This window comes from Myodes glareolus, chromosome 12, assembly GCF_982192425.1.
Source record: "Myodes glareolus chromosome 12, mMyoGla1.1, whole genome shotgun sequence".
Classification (NCBI taxonomy): domain Eukaryota; kingdom Metazoa; phylum Chordata; class Mammalia; order Rodentia; family Cricetidae; genus Myodes; species Myodes glareolus.
Genome location: NC_142037.1, coordinates 43,909,797 through 43,934,726, shown reverse-complemented (window position 1 = coordinate 43,934,726; position 24,930 = coordinate 43,909,797). Strand labels below are relative to the sequence as shown.

At 41.8% G+C, this 24,930-nt stretch overlaps 1 protein-coding gene across 8 annotated transcripts in view; it reads left to right on the top strand.

Moving 5' to 3' along the window:
* Dgkh (diacylglycerol kinase eta) overlaps positions 1 to 24,930 on the top strand; it is a 168,271-nt gene that overhangs the window by 120,779 nt on the left and 22,562 nt on the right. For 7 of the 8 annotated variants that reach the window (XM_085698297.2, XM_085698299.2, XM_085698298.2 and 4 more), the window contains 12 exons: positions 1,357 to 1,630; positions 2,611 to 2,721; positions 6,813 to 6,944; positions 9,124 to 9,241; positions 11,004 to 11,114; positions 11,242 to 11,338; positions 17,004 to 17,111; positions 18,556 to 18,669; positions 18,892 to 19,026; positions 21,454 to 21,617; positions 22,583 to 22,688; positions 23,695 to 23,787. In XM_085698297.2, the coding sequence (XP_085554423.2) occupies positions 1,357 to 1,630; positions 2,611 to 2,721; positions 6,813 to 6,944; positions 9,124 to 9,241; positions 11,004 to 11,114; positions 11,242 to 11,338; positions 17,004 to 17,111; positions 18,556 to 18,669; positions 18,892 to 19,026; positions 21,454 to 21,617; positions 22,583 to 22,688; positions 23,695 to 23,787 (1,563 nt within the window). Of the gene's footprint in view, positions 1 to 1,356; positions 1,631 to 2,610; positions 2,722 to 6,812; positions 6,945 to 9,123; positions 9,242 to 11,003; positions 11,115 to 11,241; positions 11,339 to 17,003; positions 17,112 to 18,555; positions 18,670 to 18,891; positions 19,027 to 21,453; positions 21,618 to 22,582; positions 22,703 to 23,694; positions 23,788 to 24,930 lie in introns of those variants that run through there. The other variant, XM_085698303.2, reaches the window with a different exon arrangement.

Below are 24,930 nucleotides of genomic sequence, written 5' to 3'. Positions count from 1 at the left end.
CAGAAGAGGGTACCAGATCCCGTTAGGGTTGTGAGCCACTGTGAGGATGCTGGGAACTGAACTCAGGACCTCTGAGAGAGCAGCCAGCACTCTTAACCACTGAACCACCTCTCCAGCCTGATGTCGTGATTCTTTACAGAAGACTCTAAGGATGCTACCAAAATGCTCAGAGCTGATAAATACTTCCAGCAAAGTGGCAGGGTACAAAATTAACCCAGCACTGAAATAAACCTTGTGGGATTCAGATCATTTCCATCCCTATGGACAGTTTCAGTAGGTGGGATTTCCCTCTTAGCCACACTTTTGCTCCTGAAGTCCTTCTACTGTGGCCTTGCCGTGGCTTATCATCAAAGACACGGAAAGAAAGGGGATGGACCAAGAGTTCTGTGAAGACCAAAGGTGCAGTAACAGTTTTGATCCCAGATGTCTCTTTACCTGTAGAAAAGCAGGAGAAACAGAAGACCTCTGTGCATTTCTCTCTGCATCCCCCTTCCTTTCCTTTTTATTCCTGTACATTTTCCTTCTTGCTCTTTCTGGGACCTCAGAGTGCCGTCGGCACTTACAGAGCTTCAGCTCAGCCATGCCTGCCACTCCTGAAGCTAAAAAGGGAGCCCCAAGTCAGTGACTTTAAACATAGCCTGGTGTTTTTGTGTACTGCATCTCTTCCAGCTTAGTATTGGTTGCATTCTAAGGAAGAGCAGCAGTTTGACGTAGGTTGTAAGGATTTGAACCTGCGGGGCCTAGACATGGCTCAGAGGTCGTAAGCACTGGCTGTTCTTGCAGAGGACCCAGGTTTGGTATCTAGCACCTACATGGCAGCTCCCAACCATCCATGACACCTGTCCCAAGGGACCTGAGATCCCCTTCTGGCTTTGTGGTACCACACACACACATGGTGTGCATACATGCATTCTAACAAAACTCTCGTGTACATAAAATACCATTCTAAAAAGTCCTTAAACCCTAAGAGATTTTGAGTGATCCAGAAGTCTGAATCGAGAGGTAGTCGACAGGGTTCTGCTTCCAGTATTTCACACAGTAGGTCTCTATCAGTCACTTAATAGTAAGCATTTCTGGACCTTAAGAGCCACTCCTTTAAAGATCATTTTTTGTCTTCACTAAGTTGAAAATAAATATATTCTCCACCCAAAACATCTACAGAAGAAAATACCGTAGCCTCTTGAATGTTGGTGTTTTCATTGCCAATAATTTAAAACATTCCAGATTTATCTTACATAAAAACACATCTTATATTGTGTCTACCAGCCTAATGTGTTTGAATTTCTCCCTCATCGCTGTCATTGCTATCTGCGTACTTTCTTGTCGCCGTCATTGATGTTCTGTTGGTTTTCCCAGTGCTCAGTTCTAAATGAGAAGCTCGAACAGCTGCTGCAAGCCCTGCACGCGGACGCTCAGGCCAGTCGGGTGCCCCCAGGGGTCGGCCCTGCGATCCCCGAGGAGGATGCCGTGGAGTCCTCCAGTGAAGAGTCCTTGGGTGAAAGCAAGGACCAGCTCGTGAATGACGTTGCCAAACCCTCCTCCCAGAAAGGCGTGAAACCCCGGGAAATAATGCTGCGCGCAAACAGTCTCAAGAAGGCAGTGAGGCAAGTCATTGAAGAAGCTGGAAAAGGTACACACAAAATTAGCTCCAAAGAGGCCGGCAACAGCCCTGCTGCAAGCATAACCAGTGTGCATAATGCTCGGATTCGGTACACGTTTGAGGAAAAAGGGTCTCATGGTAGAAGACAATAAGTTCGCTAGAGGGAAATTTGAACTTAGTCCTGTCTGCCCTTTCAGCAGTGCGATCAGCATAGCAGTGACTCAGAAAATCAGATTTTAGAAGTAAATTCAGTTGCAGTATTTCCATCCCAACTTGAGTAGAATAATAGCTTATAAAACAAGTCTGAAAAATTCAATCTTCTTACTTTTTTGGCTTCTCTTTAATTCTTAAAATCAACCCGGTAGCTGCCGATAATAGAGACAATAGATTCTTAGCATTGATTTCTTAATGTGGTTTATGTTTAAGAATGTGTAAATCTGTATCTGAATTTTAAAAGGGTTACTTCTTAGTTTTAATTCTGTGGGTGCGTATCTGTGTGTGGGTGTGTGTTTGGAAGCACAGGTGCCGGAGGGGGCATTGGATCCTCTGGGATGGAGCTAGGAGGCAGTTGGGAGCTGCCCGGTGTGGATGCTGAGGACCGGACCTGAGTCCTCTGCAAGAGCATTCTGTGCTCCTCTCTCTTAGTCATGTGTCCAGCACCTAGATCTAAATTTTTTTTTGAGTATAAGGTAAATGCTGCTTACATTTTTACAACTAGATGAAAGTTGACTTCAAAACAAATAATGTTGGGAATCACCTCCTAGGTGTGTAACTTGTAATCAGTTGAGCTGTGTATTTTGCTTTGCTTTTCATATGTAATTTTGTTCTGGTAAATATATAACCTTCACAGATTTATTTGGTATCCACAGACATCGCTCCCCGTTTTGTTACTAAGCAATGTTTCTTTATGAATGTAGAGTTTCTTTTGATACTTGGTTCAGTTTTTCCTTCCTAAGCGTGTCTTAATGTTTTCACTTACACAAATCTGTTTCCCTTCTTACTACTTAAAGTCATGGATGAGCAGACAGTTCACCCCTGTGAAGCCGTCAGTCAGTCTGGTGACCATGACAACACAGAAACGGATGAATCTAAAGATGATGATGTGAAAGAGTTGTCCGCAGGTGAGAAAGCTGATGGTGTCGGTCCGAGATCAGTCACAAGTACCTTTGCGTGTAGCTTTCAGTTGGAGGCAAACTGTCGAATTTTTATTCTTCGAAAGTCTTTTCATGAATGTATGTTATTCATGAACACTAAAATAATAGGAAAAAGGTCAGGTAGGTTTGTCAGGTATTCTCTTCTCTCCTGTGTACTCTGGAGACTAATAATAAACGAAGCACTGTGGACTAAAAGTGATTAAGTGTCTTAGAAAAACACCCAAGGTTCCCAGTCCTAGATTCCTGGGAAAATGGCTGATCTCACACGCCCAAGTTCAGTCTCTCATATTTTGCTGATCAGCCAATACTTGTGTTTGGTGAAGCTTTAAAAGTCACAAGAGTTCTAATTACAACCCTTTCTTTACCAAATTATTTTTGCCTAGAAATGATTATATGATCGCTTAAAAATTATTAACGGTTTCCTTGCCTTTTGGCTTTTGATAGGAAATGAATTTGCCCTTTTAGTATTTCACATAGGTGAAAAACTTGTAATTACTGTTGGATAATATAAGCAGAAGGTATAATATTAATAAATGAGATAGTATATTAGCATAATATTAATAATGTATATAGTATAATATTATATTAATAGTATAATATTAATAAATGAATGTAATTATCATGTACTCAAGAAGTCAACAGGATATATCAGAACTGTTTCTTCTTATAACTTCTTAAGATTTTGTTTTCAAACTTGGATTGATTGATTTTAGATTTTTTTGAAGTTTTCCTGCCTGTAAAAATGAAGATAATAATACACTATTTTAATCTGCTTGCACTGAAAGTTGGCCAATTATTGTACAAAAAGTGCCCAGGATTGTGTCTGCTATGCAGTGTTTTATAAACATTTGCTGTCTATCATTATTGCCTTATTATTATTATTGACTGAGAAAAAATTTTTTGATTGTACTTAAGGCTCTTAAATCGAAATTAGTTTCTGTGAAGCTCAGATACTCAGCATCCATATCTACGGGCAAATTCTGAAATTGTCCTCACAGATGGCGTTGACCCCTCAGGCCATTCGCTCCTAGTACATTTCTCTCTCGAGTTTGAATTGTTAGATTATTGTTTATTATGACCTTTGTTTTCCTGCCTTAAAATTCAACCCCTGATGGTAGCTATTAATGGATTTTATGTATCATTGATGTTAGCAGTATGAACTCCGGCATTTGTATGGTGATTTTTATGATTGGTCTAATTCCCCACACGGTATTTTATCAGTTCCAAGATTTCCAAGATGAATCTTGTGGGGCTGTGTCTCCCCCTGCTTCCCTATGGCAGTCCTTTAATGATGCTATGAAAGGCTTTTACAGGGTCATGTCTCCTTGCTACCTCTGATGTCTTCCTTCACATCTGGTGTCTCGTAGCTTCCTCCACTCATCTATAGTGTGGTGGTTTCAAATTGTTTGTTTTTCTGGCTGCATCCATTTGGTCAGTGTCTGTCTTGGAATGTTCTGAGCAAACTCCCGGTGTTTTCTGTAGGGGAGTAGCATAGATAGTCATGCCACTCATCCATCACGTTTTGATGTCGCCCAGACTACGGAATCTCTTTTCAAGCTTAATGCAATAACTTTCCCTCATCTTTCTAACCCTTCGTCTTTTTTTATTTGGGCCTATCATTTTCACCTACTAAAATCTTTTAATTCTGCCATCTGCAGGGTACTTTATACGTGAATTTGGTCATCAGGCCTTTGACATTTTCATCTGTTAAAAACTACTTAGCACAGTAGCAGGGTATCTATACGTCATGCACACTTGTTGCCCGTGGCTTCCAGCCAGCCATCCTTCCACTTTACCATACTCTCATGAACCCAGCATTCCCATCAGTTAGACAGGAGGCTGAAGGAAACTATCAGAGTGCTCAGTAGAGAGGTCAACAGAGATTTAGGAAAGCCTTTAATGTTGCCACATTTGACGGCAATTTTGCCTGTAATCCAACTTACTGAAAACCATTGGCAATAGAAGTGTTCCTGTGTTCAGTGATCATTACTTTTTATTGAATCATCCATATTGTGTCGTTATTCAATTATGCAGTGGATGTCTGAGATGTGAGAAAAACAGGCTATTAATGTGTTCAAGGTGATGCTTTATTTAGGAGGAAACATGAAGAAGTAATTGAATTCCCTGCACTGAAGCATCGATCTTAGTCGTTGGTGCACTTTCTGCTTTTTATCAGACGTGAACATCAAAAGGTGCTTTGTGTCAGAGATCAGCCCCAGAATCCCCATCAGTCACACACAACAGAGTGGCTTCTGTTAGGTTTGTGCAAGATTAATACAGTTAGCTTTGTAATTAGTTCGAGGGAAAGTGAAGATAATTAAGTTTTAGAGTACTTTTAAATTGAATTTAATGACGACTGGTTTTTTTCTAATACCTATTGATGGCCTCTAGATTAGATCAAGGTGCTGTTTTTCCTTCACTAACTTGCCTCAGATAGAATTAAATCTTTTTGTTATTTTCTTGAATATTTTTAACTGTATTGAGTTTATACAAGAAAGTAACAAAACCATTTGGAGCTTAGCATCATTTGAATAAATGATGGTAAGGAAAGTCCTTTGTTTTATTGGAAGATAAGTGGTATCTTTCCATTCAATTTCTTTTTTCTTTTTTTTCTTAAAAGTATTTGTTTTGCACCTGGGTGGTGGTGGCGCATGCTGTTAATCCCAGCACTCAGGAGGCAGAGGCGGATGGACCTCTTGAGTTCGAGTCCATCCTGGTCTGCAAAGTGAGTTTCAGAATAACCGAGCTGTTACACAGAAAAACCCTGTATCGAAAAAGCAAACAAACAGTATTTTTACAATCAAATATTTTGATCGTATTCTTTTCCCTCCTCTAGCTTCTCCCAGATCCTCCCCAACCAAGTTTCATGGTCTCTCCCTCTCTTCACTCACCCCTCCCTGCCAATAAAACATCCTTTCCTCCCTCCTCCCCCCTAATAAAAGCAAAGATCAAAACAAACCAATAAAAGGAATAAAATACAAGAAGCATACACACACCACACACACACACACACCACAACACACCACACACACACCACACACAACACACACACATACACAACACACACAACACAACACACCACACACAACACACACACATACACACAAAGTTCTGTTCTGTGTTGACCACCTCCTCCTGGGCCTGGAACCTGCCTTGGATGTGGCTGATAGACCCAGCGACACTCCACTGGAGAAAACTGATTTTTTTCTCCCACCAAACATCAGTTGTGGTTAGAGGTGGGACTTTGTGTCTGCTTCCCCTTCTTCATCTTGGTGTTTTGTCTGATTTGAACTCATGCGGATTTCATATATGATGTCTCCTCCCTTTGAGTTCATGTGTGTATCAGCTGTACTGTGTCTGGAACCATCCACCTCCTCTGACTCTTAGACCCTGTCCACCTTCTCTTCTGTCTAGCCCCTGCGCCTGCAGGGAAGGAGCTCGGTAAAGCTGTCTCATTTAGGGCTGACTGTGCCGCAGTCTTCGATTCTCCACCCATCGTCTAGTTGTAGGTCTCTGGTAATGCCGTGTTCTGCAAGAAGAACCTTTTCTGATGAGGGTTAAATGATGCACTGATCTGAGTCCCAGCCAAGGGTCTCCACTAACTGAAGACTGTATTAGCGCCTGTTTCACATATATTCATGTGTTCTGCTGGGAGTCATTCCTTAAATGGGATTGTTTACCCAACATTCATGAGTAGCAGGTAATGTTGGTAGTGTGCATCATAATGCTTACTAGACTTTAAATTTTCTACTTATCCAGTGTGAGGTGATTACTTTCAAATTAAGCATATTATTGACTTTTAATGATAGTAGATATCTATGTTCTGGTAGCGTCTATTCAAAGCCAGAGATCAATGTATTTCCCTTGGTAGATACTCTCCAAATGCCTCAAGGAAATGAAAATAAAATGAGAAATGAAGGTAAATATGAACATCTTCAATTCCACTCATTGATTTAAATAGGCATCTGGTGGTTGTTGTGTGTCTTGAGTTTATAGGGGCTTGTTCAATTTTATACTGGTTTCATTTGCCATTTTTAATCTGGATATTTTGTCAACAGCCAAATCCTCATCTCAGTCTCCTGATGGCCAGGCAAGTCGTGGTCATTTCCAAACGGATTCTGCCGCTGGTTCAGCTGTGACCACCACCAAAGAAAATCTCCCTGTGCTCAACACCAGAATTATCTGCCCAGGTAGTACAGTTGTGTGACATGATATATTCTTGCCAAACTTAGTCATAGAAATCCAGGTCTTTAGAGTAATCCACGTCTCACTGCATAGGGCATCTTCAAACACATGCTTCTGGGCCCTGCCCTGAGAGATGTTAGTCCTTTGGTTCTGGGTTGGAGCTCAGGAGTCCCAGGTTACTTTCTGTCTCTGAAACGGAGCTTTCCTTCCATTCTCTGACCTTTGAGCACTTCTACTGCTCTCCTTGTGGTTGTCAGCCACCTCTTTCTCTGCAGAAATTTCTAGCCTCGTATCCATTCCAACTTTGATGAAATGAGTTTACCTTGGATTAGGCTAGTAGACACCAGGGACTATAGATAGAAGCTGGAGGGGAAAAAATATGTCTCAGAGCTTCCTAAGGAGCTGGAGGAAGTATGTGTGTCTTGGAGCTTCCTAAATTTGTGATGGTTGTAAAAATCCTTTGATCTTCGTTTGCTGGAGTGCATTTAGACCTGAAAAGTAGCTTCTCATGGAATTTCTTTTTAAAGATGAGCTCTATAATTCAAGTAATGGTTTTTATAGTTCAATTAAGGTTAGAGACCTTGGTTCCCCCCCCTTCAGTAGTGATAGAACCACCAGACAGATGATCAGGGAAATATATGGGGAACAGAGTTCACATGTAAAGAACATTCAACCACAGGAGAATACACATTCTTCTCAAGAGTATGTAGAACATTCTCTGGGATAGGCCGTAGCCAATTTGGTCACAAACCATTCTCAGTAAAATCAAAAGGATCAAGATCTCATGCTTGAGTACTTACTCTCAGCCCAGTGGGATGAAAGGACCAATGAGAGAATGAGATTTGGGCAGTACACAGATGTGGAAACACGTAGGGGAGTCAGCTAGAGAAAATAATAGATAATTGATAAAGTAGAGAACAGAAACACACCATCCTGAAACTTAGGTGATGCAGCCGGAATGTGCTTAGAGTGGAGTGTGTAGCTGTTAATGCGGCTTGGAAAATCTACATCTCTCTCTCTCTCGTCCATCTCCTGATAGTCACCCTGGGAAGCAAGGGCAGGAGCAGACTGGTCACAACTAAGAGAGGGAAGCAAATAATAACACGAGAGTGGAAATAAGAGAATTGAAAACTCAGAGAAAGTAAAAAGAAGTCAAGTAAAGATTCATATCACTAAAATCCGGAATGAGAGAAGTCTTGAGGCATGTTGATGGAGCTTCGAGATAAGATGCTGATGGAAACATAAACCCAGAGGAAACAGGCAAATGCCTAAAACCACATGTACCAAAAACCCCACTCAGGAAGAAATAGAAATAAAATACTAGCAAACATAAACCCAGAGGAAACAGGCAAATGCCTAAAACCACATGTACCAAAAACCCCACTCAGGAAGAAATAGAAATAAAATACTAGCAAGAAAAACCAGCGTGGTAGCACTCACCTTGGGAGGCAGAGGCAGGCAGGTCTGTGTGAGTTCCAGCACAATAGTACTTAGCCAGCACCAGAGCAGACCGGGCTACATGGAGAGACCCTGTGTCAGAAAGCCAGGAAAGGGAAGGGAAGGAGAGGGGAGGGGTGGAGAGGGAAGGGAAGGAAAAAGGCAGGGAAAGGGAAGAACAACTGTGAACCTTCCCAGATTGATATTGTATATAGAAAACCCCCAGGGTTGCATACATGTGCACGCATGCTTGTACGTGCACATAAGCAAGCTAAACCACTAAAACTAATAAGCGAGTATACTAAGATCACAGAGTAAATGATTAGTATGCAAAAATTACACCTTTATCGTTATATTTCTATACACTGCAACTGAACAATCTGACCATGAAATTAAGAATAAAGTTCTCCTTGAAATTGCACCAAAAATGGCAAAAACACTTAGGAATGAATTTAACCCAGGAAGTGAAACACTGGAAATGACAAGTTGTAGAATTGCTGAATGGTAGGTGAGAAAATATCACAGATATTCCTTTTCATGTTATTCTCTTCACGGTTATTTATTATAGCATACAGACCTTCGGAAACAATAAGACCTTCACGTTTCTAAGTATCATCTCTTTTGAGTGTTGGCTCCTGAGTGGTCACGGGCTTTGGTAACAAGATGTCTGGGACAAGGCCAGGCTCTGAGTGGACCAGGTTTGCCTCTGCTTTCTCTTAACGTGTGCCCCTGATGTATTTCTGTCAGGTTTAAGGGCAGGACTCGCCGCCTCGATTGCCGGGAGTTCCATCATCAACAAAGTGTTGCTGGCAAACATTGACCCTTTTGGTGCGACACCGTTTATTGACCCGGATCTCGATTCACTGTAAGAAACACTTTAGTTGTTCGGCTTCAACTTTTTGCTGCCTGTTTTGTCCAAATCCTGACATTTTGCATGTGTCCCAAAGTGTACGGTTCCATCTGCAGAAAGGGTGGTGAGCATGCTCAGAAGTTGGTAATGGCCAGCTCTGTGATCTGTCCCTGCAGCAGGCCCCTTTCTCACCTGCTGTTCAGCAGCGACCCTGTGGGGCGGCCCTGCTGCCTCTCCCTTAGTGCGAGTTAGCGCCTGCATCTACGCCATGCCCCCTGCCTTCTCCTCTTCTCAGCCCACTAATCCCGCCATCTTTCCACATCCCGCTGCGGTTTCCTTGTTCCCAGTTTCTCACCCACATCGGTCTCGCCTCTTTCTAGACTCCCTAAAAACACTTCTGGCAGCGGGAGATATACTTACTTTTGTTTTCATTTTACAATATGCTTTGTGAGTGTGTGTGCGCGCGCGTGTGTGTGTGCACATCCATCCATGTCTGTATCCATGTATGTATGAATGTATGTATGGGTGCATGTATGTGGCCTCTGTGTGGAGGCCAGAGTTTGAAGCTGAGAGGCTTTCTTCACCACTTTCCATCCTGTTTGCTGGTTGAGGCAGGGTCTCTCCTGGCACCCCAGAGCTGGCCTGTTAGTTTGGCTGGTCTAGACTAGATAGACAACTTGCTCTGGGTCCTGTGTCTTCCTCGTGTGTGCTGGCTGCACGCTGACTGTCTTGACCACCGGGCATTTACCTGACCTGTCTCTCTAGCTCAAAAATGTTCTTTTTTAAAAACAGCAACAACAACAACAACCAAGCAAACAAACCTTATTTTTGTACTGCGTTTCTCAAGAACAGCATTTATTAAATGTCCTTTTTGGAAAATTTTTCCTGTTTTTGGTTTTGGTTTTTGTTTTGTGTTTTTTGAGACAGGGTTTCTCTGTGTAGCCCTGATTGTCCTGAAACTCTGTAGACCAATGTGACCAAGGCTGGCCTTGAACTCAGTGATCTGCCTGCCTCTGCCTGCAAGTGCTGGGGATTAAAGGTGTGCGCCACCACCAGGCCTTATCATTATTATTGTCTAGGACTGTGTGTGTACGCATACATGTGTGTGCATATCATGGCATGTATTTGGAGGTCAGGGGACAGCTTGCAGGTGTCAAGTTTGTTCCTTCTACCATGGGGATCCCAGGGAATGAACTCAGGCCGTCAGATGTGGTCACAAGCACCTTTACCAGTAGTGGGAGGAGAGAAGTAAATCCTTTGAAATGTCTTCCAATCTCCATACATGGTAAGACACCCATCCACTCCATAAAAAAAGTAATTATGAAAATAAAAGAAAATCAAGTATTAACAGTATTTATAATAATATATTGAATTCAGAAGTTTGCCCTTACTGTTTGTCCATTATTATGGGTTGAGTGGAAGAGACTGTCTCATAATTAAAAAAAAGGATTGTTGACACTTGCTTCAAAGCTCTCCCATAGATACCATCATCGGTCTGTATAGTCACTGCTGTATGTGGCAGACAGAAGGCTAACGGCTGCCAAATTAAATAGGCAACATAACAATGTCTGTCTCTGCTTTGCTTTTACCTTAGACCAAGAATTCTGCACGTGTACTGTGCTTGCGCACTTGGCTTGTGTATGGGAATGACTTCTGCTTTCTGATCCTCTAGGAAGAATGGACGCTTAAGTGACTTTGAGTGTAATCATGTAAATAGACTGGACGTGTTGCAACGCATCTGAAATTGACTTTTATGTACTTTCCCTTATTATCATAGAGATGGATACTCAGAAAAATGTGTCATGAACAATTACTTTGGGATTGGATTAGATGCAAAAATTTCATTAGAATTTAATAATAAGAGAGAAGAACACCCAGAAAAATGCAGGTAATTTCGGGAATGGCGATAATCTTGTTACGTGAAGGCAATTTTGCTTTAATTTCATTTATTGTCTCTTTTGCTTTAAGGAGTAAATAAATAACATTTCCTGAGGTTTCACAACAATATTTTTCAGAAGCCGAACTAAAAACTTGATGTGGTACGGAGTCCTGGGGACCCGGGAGTTATTACAGAGATCGTACAAAAACCTGGAGCAAAGGGTCCAGCTTGAGGTGAGTTCATCTTGAAGCAAAGACATTTTAGTTTATCTTACATAGGTAATTTGTAGAGCGAAGTTAACCTGTTTTCCTTTTAATTAATGATTCAGTGTATTCTAAAGGTAGCGTCAACCCTGTGTAGAAACAACAGGCTCAACCTTAAACGGTCCTCATTTGTTCATGAAGACGTGGAGTCTTGCAAGCACTTTAGTAGGACAGTGTCTTTGATAAGGGATTTCTTCACTCAAAGGTTCCAGTTCTACAATGCCTAATGTTTTATAAAGTTCTGGAAAGTAGTATTTGTAGTGCATACTTTATAATTTTAATATACATCTGTTTTGATCCAATTATTTATAACAAGTCAGTTAAAAATAGGATTTTGGGGGTTGGGGATTTAGCTCAGTGGTAGAATGCTTGCCTAGCAAGTGCAGGGCCCTGACTTCCAGCTTCTGAAAAAAAGAAAAGAAAAGAAAAAAGAAAAGACAAAATAACAAAAATAGGATTTTGACAGTTTTATTTTTTGGACAGTGTTATCTGTTTCTAATTTAAGTAGAAACAGACAACAAAAGTTATTTAATTTCTTATAGTAGCAGAGAAAAGATGGTTGGGATTCCTTGGAGTCTATCAATTACTGTAAACCCCTTTTCATTCATGCTTGGTCCAGGGCATATGTTTTCTACCTCATTTCCTTTTGTGGTCAGAGCATTTCTTAATCAGAGCATTTTTTAATTTAAAGTGTACCACTAGTACAGAGAAATTTATAACTCGTAAGTCTTAAATGCTTTGGTTAACTAGACTAAACTGAATATTGTTGTCTTGTTCTTGTCTTAACACTGGGGTGTAGGCTAATAGATGATCCAGTCACTACCAACTAAATGTCTGGAAGATAAGCCCATTGGTCCTTTCCACTCTAAAAGATATCACCAGACATTCAACTGCTTTGATCTGTGGTTGTTTCTAAAATTAAAATAGAGTCTACCAGGTGAGCAGCTCCAAAGTCAGGAAGGTTCACCTTTTACAAATCTGTCCTCCACAGCCCTGCTGCATGTCAATTTAGGTGTTCTCGTAGGTTTGTATTGTATTGTATCGTATGTGTTTCTTCGTTTTTGATCCATGTCCCCAGTTGGCCACACTTCTTAAGAACAGGTAGAGAGCTGTAATCTTTGTTGTTAACCTTAGTGTGTAACAGTAGTGTGTAACAGTAGTGTGTAACAGTAGCTGGCACTGCGTCGAGGCAGAAGTGGGTAGGGAATCGATAATTTGATAAGGAGATGCTGCTCCTCAATTTATGATGAGTGAAATTTCCAGCATGGCTCCAGACCTGATTGTGGCACAAGGGAATGAAAAATGACAGACAGACAGACAGACATTTGGACAGAAAACTGGGGTCGGTTGGTCTGGTCTATCAGCAGGAGAAATTCAGCATTTCAGGAGTGTAGCAGGGTATAGAGCTGAACAGGGGGGCAGGGTTATCCCATAATGGTAACCAAGGAGGCGGGATTTATGGTAAACCGCTGAATTCAGGAGACAGGTTCAGCTAACCTTGGTAAGAACATGCTCTAAGTGTGCCGCCTTCAGGCCATAAACATCCAGGGGGCAGAAAGCTATGGCGGACATTTTCTGCACATTCTGTCTCTAGTAGCTAGCACTTGGTGTACCGAGGAAGGCCATGCCTTCTGAGCCTTTCCTATGCCTCTGAGCCCAAGGGTACCAGGTCCTTGACATGGCTGTGCCTCTGTTGACAACACACATTCACTTGCCGACTGCCTCCTCTGCTTCCTACAGATCATAAATTAGTCTGAGCATAAATTAGTGGGGGAGGGGGGGACCCAAAAAACACATGCCTGTAGCCCCAACTCTCCTGGTATGGAAGCAGGTTAATTACCCACATTCAGGTCTGGCGTTTCAAGCCAGCCACAGCCTCACAGAGTGACCCGTTCTTAAAAACAAACAAACAAACAAAAAAAGCAAGCAAAACAACTACAAAAACATTTAATACGCCTAGCTTTTAAAACAACTTATCAAGGGCTTGCCAGCCCGGCACATGCTCAGAATGCTTACTTGGCTCATAGCTGATGTCATGATCCAAAGGCTGCTTTGTAATAAGTGTTGAGTGTCTCATGTGAGTTTCCAGAGTGCTGTACGAGAAATGAGAAAGAGAATGGCTGCCTGTTAGCCTTGGCGGCTGAATGCTCTTCGTCACTGGAAATGGTCTTTGTGGCTGAAATTTTAAAGAAGACATCTTACCTAGAGCTTTTTCTCTCCTATTTTAAAAGGCAATGAGAACCAAATATTTCTGCCTGCTCACCTGCCTGGGTTCTGACTCACAGCTGTAACTTGCCCTTTTCCCCGTCTCTGAATGCTACTATAATCCTAAGCTTGCTTTCCCTGACACAGGCTTGCCCACTCTTTTTTTTTTTTTTTGTAATAATTTATTTATTTTACTTCATGTGTATTGGTGCTTTGCCTACATGTATGTCTGTGTGAGGGTGTCAGGTCCCCTTGAACTGGAATTACAGACAGTTGTGAGCTGCCATGTGGGTGCTGGGAATTGAACCTGGGTCCTCGGGAAGAGCAGTCAGTGCTCTTAAGCACTAAGCCATCTCTCCAACCCGCTTTCCCACTCTTTAAAGACTCTCCTACCCTCTTATTTTTCACAGATTTTTTTCTGAGTTTTTCCAGAACATCAGACATTTTTCAGACACGTAGCCTTAATTTATCAAATCCATACTGCCTATGTTTCCTCATGAACTCAATGGAATAGAGATTATACTCATAACACTGGGGTTTGTGTTCAATGCACATGTGTTAAATTCAACTGTGTGTATGGGAATGTCCATCATTAATGGATGCAAGCAAGCTCTATTCATTTGTAAAACCTTTTAGCACCTCTTCAGATTCTTAAAATATTTTATGTGTATCGTAGTGTGTCTGTATGTCTCTGTATTCCATACATGCAGGGCCTGTGGGAACCAGCAGAGGTGTTGAATTCCCTGGATTGGAATTCTCAGGGAGTTGAACCTGAATTTTCTAGAAGCTGTCAGTATTCTTAAAGGATGAACCACCTCGTCAGCCCCAACCCTCTCCTGGTTTAAAAAAAATAAAAAATTTACACTGCATTTGGTAGTACATGCCTGTAATCCTGTATTTGTGGGGCTGGCTGAGGCAGGAGGATTGCTGCAAATGCTAGTTTGGGCTACAGAGTGAGAGCCAGTCTTAAGAATGCAAACCAAGACAAACTTATTTTCTACTTGCAAAAATAGCATTTTTAAATACCTTCGTTAAGTTAGTCATGTGACTTTAAATAGCTCTTTCTCAAGGAACTGTAGCTGGTTTTACTAATGGGTTCTTTGTTCCGCTAAATGATTAATACCAATTTCCTTTCCAGCTGTACACAGAGTACACGCCGAGTGCCAGGTGTGCTCCTGAGCGCTAGGAAGCAGGGTGGATCTTCAAATGAGAACTAAGCTCCTTGGTGAATGCTAAAGAAAACGATTCTAAGAAATGCACGTGGCAGTGAATAGACGCGTGGGGAAATAGGAAATCTCGGTTGCTTACTTTGTAAAAACTGGGGTGCAGAGAGTTTTCATTTGTTTTAAAGGTTAGCAATAATTTTGGTTGAACATTAAAGTGTCATTTTTGATGACCATGTCTTAGTGTAAGAAGTACTAAACTGGAGACACAGCATCTCTTTTACATATGGTATCTACAAGAACTTTTCTTTTGAAATGAAGGCTTAGCCTCATATCAATGTTCATGTAGAAAAACCTTATATGGCCTTGTTTAAATAATTAAATATGATCATTATAAGGAAAGTTTTAAAATAATTTGAAATATTCTTGACATATAAAGCATACATTTTTAGGGGGCAGCATTGTTGGGTTGGTGCTTTATAGATAGTATACACTCAGAGTAACTGTCTCTTCAGACACTTCATTCCTCAACTGCCTATGTCCATCTCAGTATCAGTATCTCCGTTTTTATTTAAGAATGAATAAATATTATAAAACAAAAATGAAAATACATTCGAGGAGCAACATTTATGAAATGCCAGTTTTGTTTCTACTCTGTAATTTCTGTAATAGTCAAAGCTGCATTTCCTAAGTGGTAATTTAATTTCCATTTAGTTGAATTAGAGGGTGGGAGTGTACAATACTATTCAGTATGCATGGTGTTTTCCTTGCCTTTGCATCTATCTACATAAACAACATAGCTTTGATTAAAATTTTTGAGTGTGTGTGTGTGTGTGTGTGTGTGTGTGTGTGTGTGTGTGTTGCATCTGTGCCAGTGTTCCAGTCCACATGGGGAGGTCAGAGGACGATTTGAGGCATTTGTTCGTTTCCTATGCGTGTGTGTTCCAGGTATTGAGCTCCGGTTGTCAGGGTTGTTGGCAAGCACCTTCACCCACCCATCCATCTCATCAGCCCTCTCCAGCTTTCACTTTCGGTGGTTGCTGGTTAGTTACCAAACCCTGGCGAGTACCCAGTTGTGAGAGCTCTGAGTGAGATGGGTGGGGTCAGAGCCGCTCCTATAGGGCTTGTGTTCAACGGGGTGCCGTGCCTACACCCAGCACAGAGAGGCCTCAGCAATACAGGCTAGAACAGCATTTCTCAGCCTGTGGGTTGTGACTCTTTCGGGGTTGAACAAGCCTTACAGAGGGGTTGCCAAAACCATTTACATGACAACATACTGTAATGTAAGATGTTTACATTACCGTTTATAACAGTAACAAAATTACAGCTATGAAGTAGCGATGAAATAGTTTTATGGACGGGGTTCCCACAACATGAGGAACTGAATTAAAGACTCACGGGGATTAGGAAGGTTGAGAACCATGGGACTAGAATTTTTAGAAGTGATCTGAAGGAGCTTCAAAAAAAAAAGTACTGCCTGATATGTGAGGAAAGACAGGAAAACATATTTTTAGTTCAGTTTTCATAGAAATTTCTTCTTTATTTACACTTTTTTCATTTGGATTTTTGAGGCAGAGTTTCTCTTTGTCATCACCCTGGCTGTCCTGGAGCTAGCTTTGTAGGTCAGGCTGACCTTGAATTCACAGAGATCTGCTTACCTCTGCCTCTCTAGTGTTGGGAGTTAAAAGTGTGTGTCTCTACTGTCCAGCTTTTGCTTTTAATTATCTATTCTTTTTATAAAAAATTAAAAGTATTTTTTAATTAGGAAAAAAGTAAGATAAAGGTCTTTGTAATATTTAAGAGTTTATCTACAAGAAAGCTACAGACATGTTATATTTTATCTCACCCTTTGTGATGTGGAAGAGTGTGTTTACAAGAAAGGTGGTGGTAGCATATACCTTTATCCCAGCACTCAGGAGGCAGAGGCAGGCAGATCTGTCTGGGTTTGAGGCCAGGCTGGTCTACAGAGTAAATTCCAAGATAGCCAGAGATACACAGAGAAACCCTGTCTAAAAACAACAACAGCAACAACAACAACAAGGCAAGCACTGCGGACACATTCCTGTCCCTGTACCCTGAAGTAACAGTTTTACTCTTATTGTCTGACCTCTAAACTTTTTATTTTTGAGATAGGATCTCATGTAGCTCAGGCTACCCTTGAACTTGCTGCATAGATGCGGATGGCCGTGAACCCCTCTGGTCCTCCTGTGTCCACTCCAAAGTGCTGGGATTGTAGGTGCTCTAACCTCCAAGCATTTCCCTTGCAGTGTGACGGGCAGTACATTCCTCTACCCAGCTTACAAGGCATTGCGGTGCTGAACATCCCTAGCTACGCAGGAGGCACCAACTTCTGGGGCGGGACCAAAGAGGACGATGTAAGTAGCAGCACAGTGGGCCTAGCGTCGTTTCCTCAGCGGTCATAAACACCGCTACAATGTCTAATGTTTTAAAATGTGCTTGGTGATACAATTTTCATACCAGTGTTTACCTGACAAATGTTTTACAATCTTTGGAAGGTGAGAGGTGGAATTCATAGCGCCTTCTGTCATTCTCTCTCATGAATACACTCTGAAGTTTCTCCAGAGTTCCGGCATTAAAGGTGTGCACCACCACACCTGGCAAGGCGTGGCGCTATTTCTGTTTCTTTTGTGTATTTCCTTGTATTACGGGAAAAAAAAAAAGCACAGTCACATTTGTGTGGTACAAACACAGCTGCTCTCCGAAGAATGGAAAAGAGCACAGGTATTGAATTGGGCATACCACAGGAAGTGATGTATCGCCATGGTCTTGAAGACGTTTAGCCTGATTTCAGTTTGAGGCTTAAATGATCGTACACGGGTAATGCCCATGCTGTGGCTAGGTTCTGGTTCTGCTGAGGTATCACAACCAGCTCACCCATTCTTTTTGCCAGTACAGCACCACTCAGATAGTCTAAAGGTGTGAAGTCAATGAGAGTAAAATAAAGTCGCCGCTCCTAAACACCCACTAAGTACTCAGAAGGACTTTATAGTCATTATTTTATTAATATCCGCATGACTTCCTTATTTCCTTCCTTCCTCATTTCTGTGTGTATGCACACGTGTGTACGCCAGAGATCAGAACTCAGATCCCTGCGTTTCCACAGTTGCTAACAGAGGAGCAGCTTGACTCCAGGTGCTCTGAGAGCAGAAATTATCAGCATCAGCAAGTTTGTGGGCTCATATTCCTAATGCAAGTTTTAGTTAGGATACTCTTTTAGAGTGAGTATTTCTCAGTCATGATTATTTATAATATATAGTGAAACTCTCCGGGCACCTGTATTCACTTGCACACGTTGACATACAGGTACCCCCACATGCCTATAATTAAAAAATAAAAATAAATATTTAAAAAAGTTAACAGCACCAATGTATATTGCCTAGAACACCTTGAAAGACTGTCTTTAAAGCTTGCTGAGTGCATAGAATCACGGTTTGTGTGTTCATCAGCATCAACTTTTGGGCCCCTGTAGATTTTCAAAAATTATATGTCATCTTATCACAGTGTCTATCAATTATTTGTAAAGTATTTGCCACATTCATATCAAGATGAAGTAATTAGAAATGTGCTGGTCTAGAGAGTGCTGAATGAGACGTTTGACTACGCTGTGGATGCTGAAACCCTTCTTGGATGGATGTTTATGTTAAGCTGTCTTCGGTGATTACTTCCCTGGACTGTTACTTTCCGATACTTACCTCCTCCTCACTGTTTGTAGGTTTTTGGTGTCTGTGTGGCAGGGTTCGGGGTTCCCCTGTATCTAAACCATGGGTGGAAATGAACATCACCGATTTCCCCTCTTAGATATTTGCTGCGCCATCATTCGATGACAAGATTCTGGAAGTCGTTGCCGTGTTTGACAGTGTGCAGATGGCTGTGTCCAGGGTCATTAAACTGCAGCATCACCGGATAGCGCAGGTTGGTGTCCCAGATCACAGCTCACTGTATTTTCTGGGTCATGGAGCATGGAAGGAAGCTGCCTCCGAGGACAGTTGTGCTGATACGCTTCCGTAAAGTACTGTCTGTCTGTCTGTCAGTCAATGTCAGTGTGTCATTGCCATGGCAAAGCCTAGCGTTCCATTCCACAGAGACGCTCAGGCTGATCTGTATTCTCCAGTAACATATTGGCTTTTATTTCAGTGCCGTACAGTAAAAATCACTATATTTGGTGATGAGGGAGTCCCTGTGCAGGTGGATGGTGAAGCGTGGGTGCAGCCTCCAGGGATCATCAAAATTGTGCACAAAAACAGAGCCCAGATGCTAACGAGAGACCGAGTACGTAACAGTCTTTTCACGGTGATCTTCTATCATGCGCACGTCGTGGGGAGTGTTTTGTGTGTGAGTGCAGTGCCCACACGTCAGGAGGGGGCGTTGCACCTCGCTGGAGCTGGAGTGATGGTGAGCCATGTGATGTGAGTGCCAGGTCCTCTGCAAGACTTGTGCATGTCCGTCACCATGGAACCCTCTTTCTGTCCTTCATACTCTTCGAGAGTTTTGTAAACTTAAAAGTCGAAAGTTAAAAATTATAGGAAGCATTGAGAGGAATTTAGATTGTCGCTTAAGTATGCCATTTAGCACGTGTGCAGCTCTGAGCTCATTGAAGCTTTAACCATGAGCAAAGGTTTACTCAGCTTTATTTTAAATTAAAATAATTTTTTTTACGGTTTTTAGGTTTACCGAGCAATTAAGCAGAAAGTACATAGACCTCTAATTCTATTTCTGTATATTTCTTTCCTCAGCACACATGCATCCCTATTGTTGATATTTTGTATTAGTGGTGCAGTTTCTGCAGTATATCTAATAATATAGTGTTAACTGCCGGATGTGGTGGCACCCTCTTTTAATCCTAACACTGGCAGGCAGAGACAGGTCGACCTTCTATTAGCTCAAGCCAGCCTGGTCTACATACTCTGTGCCAGAACAGCCAGAGCTATATGGTGGACTGTCTCAAATACACACATGCACGTGCATGCGCACACACACACACACACACACACACACACATACACTTCCTCTCACACATACATTCTCATTCTTTCTCTTCCTTCCTTCCTTCCTTCCTTCCTTCCTTCCTTCCTTCCTTCCTTCCTTTCTTTTCTTCTTTCCTTCCTTTCTTCCTCACCTTTAGTCCTGGCTGCTGTTGATCTTTCTCTAACCATCTCTATAGTTTGATTTCCCCCCAAAAAGTATTTCTAATTAAGGTCAGCCCTTGACAAATATGACTGACACTATCCATGGTATCTAGTAAAAGAGTAAAATAAAATTATGGTTGATCACCAGTTGAATAAAGATCGAAGCATGAGTGCTGCTTATTAATTGCAATGTGTACTAGACTTTCTTTTAGGCCACCAACCAGTTCCCAAATCATGACACAGAGACTTATTTTAATTATGGATACCTGGCCTTATCTTATGCTTGTCCCACTAGCTCTTAGAACTTAAGTGGTTTCTCATTATCTACGTTTTGCCTCAGGGCTTTTTACCTTTCTACATCTGTAGGTTCTATTTTTTTGGGGGGGGGTGGTTGTTGTTGTTGTGGGGTTTTTTTTGTTTTTTTGTTTGTTTGTTTGTTTGTTTCTTTTTTGATACAGGGTTTCTCTGTATAGCTTTGGTGCCTGTCCTGGAACTTACTCTGTAGACCAGGCTGGCCTCAAACTCACAGAGATCTGCCTGCCTCTGCCTCCCACGTGCTGGAATTAAAGGCGTGTGCCACCACCACCTGCCATCTGTGGGTTCTATTCTATGACTAGCTGACTGCTTGGCTTCTAGTGCCAGGCATATCCCTCTCTTTCTCCCACACTCTCTTCTCTCCCTTTCTCTTCTAGATTTCTCCTCCTCTATTCTCTGCCCACCCCTCCTGCCTAGCAATTGACTGTTCATCTCTTTATTACACTAATCAGGTGCCTCAGACAGGCAAGGTGAAACAAATGCAACTGTAATTAAACAAATACAGCACAAACAAATGTAACACATCTGTACATGGCTAACAAAAGCAACAGAAACAAATGTTACTCACCTTAACATAGTTAAAGTAATATTCTGTAACATAAACAAATGTAAGATATCTTTTGCTCAGTTAACATCAATGGTATAAACATCTTCATCTATCATGATACATGAGGTATCATCTTTATCATGATACATTGAAAACTTGAAAAAATCCCTTTCACTAATTTAATGAGGTTTTAGAGTATAGCAAATCACTCTGAGTTTCAGGGTCATTCATGTAATACCTAGCTTTCATATATCTCTTTATCGATAGCTGTATGTATATATTATTATTAATAATTAACTTATTAACCATATATCTATATTTGTATATATGTGAATATATACATATATCTATAGCTGTATATACACACTTAAATACACATATATGCTTATGCACAAATATGCATAAATGAATATATATGCATATATCTATATCTGTACATATATACATACATATATACATGTGAATATGCACATGCATGCATAAGCATATACATAAATATATGTACAGATATCTGTATATACATACACATGAATACACATATATACGTACATACAAGTATACATACATGAATATATACACACATCTGTATCTATATACACAACATATATATACATATGTGTATACAAATACAGATATATGGTTAATCAGTTAGTTCTGTCAGTCTCTGAGCGCTAACTTAACTGTTCCTTGCAATCCTGATCTAAATAGGCCTTTGAAAGCACTCTGAAGTCTTGGGAAGACAAGCAGAAGTGTGACGCGGGCAAGCCAGTTCTTCGAACCAACCTGTACATCCATCCCGCCGCCGACCTGGCAACAGAAGAAGTGTCGCAGATGCGGCTCTGCTCCCAGGCTGCAGAGGAACTCATCACTAGGTAAAGTGCTTCCGCTGGAGTTTTGGCCGGTCTCTGTAATCTGTATCTTACATAGCTGGGAAAGCGATGATGGATTTGCCCCGCCACACAGTGCACTTTTCATTAGTATTTCTGTTCTACCCACTTACATGTTGTCCTGTAATTCTCACTGTGGATGGGATGTTAGAAGAAGTCTGGGAACACACACAAAGGTTTAGAACCACACATAAGTTATCTTTCTAGACAGAAAAGAAAGACACCTTTAAAAAAGAGTTTGATGAATGTAAAAGATCTAAAAATCAACCAGGCAGTGGTGGCGCACGCCTTTAATCCTAGCACTCAGGAGGCAGAGGCAGGAGGATCTCTGTGAGTTCGAGGCCAGCCTAGTCTACAGAGTGAGTTCCAGGACAGTCAGGGCTACATAGAGAGAAACCCTGTCTCCAAAACAAAACAAACAAACAAAGATATAAAAATCACTACAACAGCACTATTCAGAGTGGAAGAAAGGCTGTGACGAGATCCTTGACCCCTCCTCACCTAACTTAACTTCCAAGGGGGAGTGGTGAATTCTCAGCCTGCTGTTTTTTGGCTCTGTATATATATTTGATCTCTGTGAGCCTCCATGTCTTCGTCTGCAGGTTTGGGAAAATTTATCATCATTGGCTGTGATCATTAAATTCTATATAAAACAGCAAGTAGGTAGTAAATATAATGAGTTGTCCCTTGGTGTGTCAGTCACATCTGCAGTTTCCACACTGGAGTGAAACTGATTGAACGCCAGCTTAGTATGGGCAAGGCCCTGCGGTCAACCCAGCACCGCAGTAAACCAACTAGCAAGCGGATGTCCTGGAGACTTGAAAGCCACCCTGTGTTTGTGGCCTTTCTCGCTTTTCAGCACTGCTGTCTCCAGACCAGCGGAGACGCTTCTCAAGGCGAGTCTTCAGCAGTGCCCCGAGTTGTTTATTTGGTCTCATCTTTACTTTTAGGATTTGTGATGCAGCCACGATTCACTGTCTGCTGGAGCAGGAACTGGCTCATGCAGTAAATGCATGCTCGCACGCCCTGAACAAAGCCAACCCACGCTTCCCGGAGGTGAGGATTTAATGGTAAATTCTCTTTCCACAGATTCTTTTGGTATTTCAACTACTTACCATCCTGCAGAAATCCTCCTTGTGAAAGACGGTAGTGTCTTTCTGTTGCTACGATTAAAATGCTAATAACCTAAAGCACCTTGAGGAGGAAAGAGTCTATTTGACTTACATGTCTCCGTCACGAAGTTAGCTTAGTGACTCAGGCAGGAGACAAAGCAGAAGCCAAGGAGGGACAAAGCCTACTGCTTGCTTCTCAGGCTCACCTTTGGCTGCCTTGTACCTCAGAGAACTACCTCCCACCAGGGGATGGAGGTCAGAACACAGCTTGCAAGAGCTTGTTCCCTCTTTCCACCACGTGGGTTCTGGGGAGTGAACTGGGTTGGCAGGCCAGGTGGCAAGCACCTTGACTTACTGAGTCATCTCATGGGCTGATGCCCTCCGTCTGTTGTCGTCTTTCCTTCTTCCTCTTCCTTCACCCTCTCCCCTGGATCCTAAAGGGCAAACCTACATGCGCTTGACTGAAGAAGTGCAGTCATTTCTTGGTTGTGTTCTGATACTGAGTGTCATTTTTCACTGAGTTGTTCTCTGTGAGTTCAAGGCCAACCTGGTCTACAAGAGCTAGTTCCATGACAGGACTCCAAAAGTAGGCAGAAAAACCAAAAACCAAAAGCCAAAAACCAAAAAAAAAAAAAAAAAAAAAAAAGATTTTTTTGATTTAACTTTTATGGGAACATTTATGTATATTTGGGTTTCATCATATATGAACTTGTAGTAGGAGTTGTGAGCCTGAGAATATATACATTTTAGGTCATCCTTTTGATTCTTTGATTTACTAATTAACAGAAATAACCATACTAACAAACCTGTGTATGAAAATTTGAATCAATTTGTTGTAGAATTTTGGTATTTTTTAACAGTCATTCTAATGAGAATAAGATTTACAGGATTTATTGGTGATGGAATCCTCAATTACTGTGCAAATACATGTCTTTGTTATTCTTTTCTAGAGCCTCACAAGAGATACCGCCACTGAAATAGCCATCAATGTCAAGGCGCTATATAATGAAACAGAATCTTTGCTCGTTGGCCGGGTTCCTTTGGTAAGGAAAAGTAATTGCTAGCTGTCCTAGCTGGCTTCTTTGCCTGTGGTACACTGTGACCCAAAGCAAATTAAAGAGGAAAGGGATTGTTCCATTTTACAACTCTCAGGTCCTAATCCACCACTGAGGGAGGTCAGGCAGGATTCTGGAGACAGGAAATGAAACAGAGATCATAGAAGAAAATGGTTTGCTTCCTTGCTCACGTGCAACAATGGCCCTTTCTCTAACAGCCCAGAGCCAGCTGTCCGGGGATGGTGCTACCCACTGAGGGCTGGGCCCTCTTTCAGTACTGATTAAGAAAATGCACTACAGACATGCCGCAGGCCAGTCTGTTGAAGGGAATTCCTCATTTGAGGTCCCTTTTCCTCCTGTGGCTCTAGGCTTGTGTCAAGTTATCCCCCGAAGCTAGCTGTGACAGTAGTGCAGATGATGGGCTAAACATCTGAGCCTGGCTTCCTTAGTGAGTGCGCGCATTGAGCAGACCCCTGACCTCCGTTCTTGACCTCCCTTTCGGCCAAACTTCTGCCTCTGGAAAGCCATGCTAAACTTTAGAGATGTGATTCGGGCCGCCATATTTTCATGCCACTCCTCTCTCCATGGTCAACTTTGAGGGATGTGAGCTGTTTAAAGGAAAGTAGACATCCCTCAGCTCTTCATGCGTGCACACATTTAGGAGAAGTCAGTTTCATTCTCCGAGCGAATATTGAAAATATGGTTGGCATGACCATTCAGACTTGCTCTATAAACATTGTGTTTCAAGCACTGTTTTTTGTTTTAACTGGAAATCAAGCATATGAAAATGTGAATCTGGCTAAAGCCCACAGGCCTGGAGCATAAATACAGACCAGCCCTTTTTGTAAAAACACGCAGATGGTTTTTGAATGTTCTGACATTGGATCCTTTCCCCATCTACAGCTGGGTTGTGGCATTAGGTGTGTGGAAGGCCGAAGGCATTAGCTGTCTCTCCCTTCCTTGTATTCCTTTAAATAATCTCAGAGCATTTATTCTCATAGTAGTTTCATCTCTTTGGGCAAATATAAACCTAAATAAAATGATGGAAGTCACTAACATCATCCTCCTTGAAGCGGTGGGTTGGGGAATTGGACTCCCTGCGGGGCTGTGGCTCTGATCCAACAAGATGCT